Source organism: Alligator sinensis, unplaced genomic scaffold (assembly GCF_000455745.1).
Source record: "Alligator sinensis unplaced genomic scaffold, ASM45574v1 scaffold768_3, whole genome shotgun sequence".
In the NCBI taxonomy this organism is placed as follows: Eukaryota; Metazoa; Chordata; order Crocodylia; family Alligatoridae; genus Alligator; species Alligator sinensis.
The window spans coordinates 1,186,637-1,189,290 of NW_005842135.1; the positions used below are offsets into that span (position 1 = coordinate 1,186,637).

A 2,654-nucleotide genomic window follows, 5' to 3' on the forward strand; every position below is an offset into this window, starting at 1 on the left:
TGTTTGTTTGTTTTAATTAAGAAAGGTGCTCTAACATTGAACGCAGGAATGTCCTATGTAGAAGAAAGTTACTATATTACATTATATACGCTGATCTCAGAAAAAAATAGTCCTCAGGTGTACTCCTTGCTATATGATAAGAGCTCTGGGCTGAAAAAGATGAGGTACAGATTGCAGAAGGGAGAGTGCTGAATGTAATACTAACTTGAACAGGATTTGCAATGCTTTCAGGATTTGGACTGGGTTTCTTCTGCTCTCTGCCAGTCACACCAGGAAGGCTGAATGAACAAGCTCCTCATCACAATGAACAAAACCAGAGGGGCCTATGAGAACCCAGAGTCTTGGAACATATCACTTACAGATAAGGCGTCTTTGCCCAATTTCACACTGCCATTTGCATTTAATCAAAGGGCCATTGAACAAGCTCTGAATGGAAGCCTTATCACTGTCCTCTTCATTGTCATGATCTCACTGGGGTGCACCATGGAGCTTGCCAAGATCAAGACTCACTTCTGGAAGCCCAAAGGGCTAGCCATTGCTGTGGTTGCTCAGTATGGCATAATGCCTCTGACAGCATTTTTGCTGGGTAAGCTCTTTCACCTGGACCCTATTGAATCTCTGGCTACCCTTATCTGTGGCTGCTGTCCAGGTGGAAACCTCTCAAACATCTTTAGTCTGGCATCCAAAGGAGATATGAACCTCAGGTAAGAAGAGCTGAGTGCAGCCTCACCATTATAAATCGTCAAGCCATATGAATTGCGTAACTGGTTTCCAGGCTAACCTACTGGCACAACGAGTCTCAAGGCTTTAGATAGAAAAAAAAATAGCATTGCATCCAAAGTATTTTTAGAGAACCTGCCACCTTTGTGACAAGTGCTGATTAGTTCCAATTGCATAAAGAGGTACATAATGCATTTTATACTTTCCTTGTTTCCTTGCAAACAAAATTATAGCTTTGAGCAACACGGTTATCCATTTGGTGCTTCAATAATTACACTTTGAATATAAGTTACAATTGTTATCCTAGACACTGGTATTCTTGGAGGTCTCTTGCCTTCCATATAAATCAAGAGTTTTGCTAGGGGACCACATCAAAAAGAAAAGGGTAAAATAAAGGGTTAGCAATGCCTCACATTCCAGTGGCTCCCCTACAGGAGAGAAGAGTGGAAACAGTCATAGAAAAATTGCAGAACTTAGTTGGTTCTACATAGCTTCTGAGTTTCTGAACTGTAATTTCAAGAATAACAAAAACATCAAGACTTAGCAGGAGAACCCAAGAGCTTTAGAAGGGATATAAACCTTTACATGTCAGAACACTACCCAACCTTTAACGAACAGAAAGTAGAAGGAAATTTTCCCTGTGGGCAAGTTCTTCTATGATGACCTACTGTAAATTTTCTTCATCTTTCTTTAAAGCAACTCATACCAGCCACTGCTGGGAACTAGATACTTGGGTAGATGGACCAGAGCTCTGATCCAATTTGTCTGAATAACAGCACATTCACAAATACTTTTTGAGCATGAAATAAAACTGTCTTTAACTGTTTCCGTCTCCTTACTTCCACTTCCATGAGGTCTTTTCACCCCTTGACAATAATAGTGAGAAAGCATCTGCAATAGGATGGGAAGAAATAGGAAGAGCAAGATAACATTTTAAATGGCAAATGTGTCCACATAAGTGAAAAAGGAGCATGGGTCACACAGGAACTTAAGTTCCTGCTGCTAACGCTTTTTCTTTCCATCTCAGCATTTTGATGACCACATGTTCAACATTCCTGGCATTTGGCATGATGCCTCTTCTCCTATATATTTACTCAAGAGGGTTGTACGAGGGTGATCTAGAAAGCAAAGTGCCTTACAAGGAAATAGTTTTCTCCCTGGCTACAATGCTCATCCCCTGTGCCATTGGCATCTTCCTGAATGAGAAGAAGCCACAGTATGCTCGCCTCATCATCAAGGTAAGATGTCGGAGTGCTCTTTGTTATTTACCTTCAGCACAGAAAGTGCGCTCACTGTGCTGAGAGCCCTGATACCTGCTAAGAGTGGGCAAAGTGGATACATGACATGACAGACATCCAGAAGCGGCAGGGCAAATTACCAGACATTTAATTATGTAGGGGTTCACCACTCTGTTTCTGCATGTCCAGGACATAAATACAAAGGAGGGGAGTTCTGGAGGTACAGAAATCATGGGATTCTCTAGCAATAGATTTGAGAGATACTTACATTCTACCACTCCAAAAACTGGTTCTTTGAACAGCTGGAGATCAGTACCACCAGCTTAAATGCTGAAACCCAAAACTGATCCCAAGAAAAAGGCATTATAAATGGATATCCAACAAGAGTCAGTCCAGAGATGAGCCACAACACTTAATGGAGAGGACTCTTTCATATGGGGCTCCTTTACAAGAATGGTCAAGAAGGAACTATAAACATTTCAGGGTATATATGAGAAGGTGACACACAATATCCAGCCTGGGAACCTAGCCTATCTTCCTTTCTGACAAACAATAACCTTTGAGGTCAGAAAAAAGCATTGAAAGCTAGAGAAGTTGTCAGTCTTGAACTAAGGAGCAGAGTTTTAGAAATTAGAATTAGAACACCCAGAATTCTCAAGGCACTTTTGCTGCTTATTTTCTTTTCTTTAGTCCTGT

General features: G+C 41.1%; 1 protein-coding gene across 1 annotated transcript in view; it reads left to right on the top strand.

Moving 5' to 3' along the window:
* The first annotated feature begins 303 nt into the window (after window positions 1–303).
* SLC10A1 (solute carrier family 10 member 1) overlaps window positions 304–2,654 on the top strand; it is an 11,845-nt gene continuing 9,494 nt past the window's right edge. Inside the window, exons 1-2 of the mRNA XM_006025200.3 lie at window positions 304–704; window positions 1,748–1,958. Coding sequence (XP_006025262.1) covers window positions 304–704; window positions 1,748–1,958 — 612 coding nt within the window. The remainder of the gene's footprint in view (window positions 705–1,747; window positions 1,959–2,654) is intronic.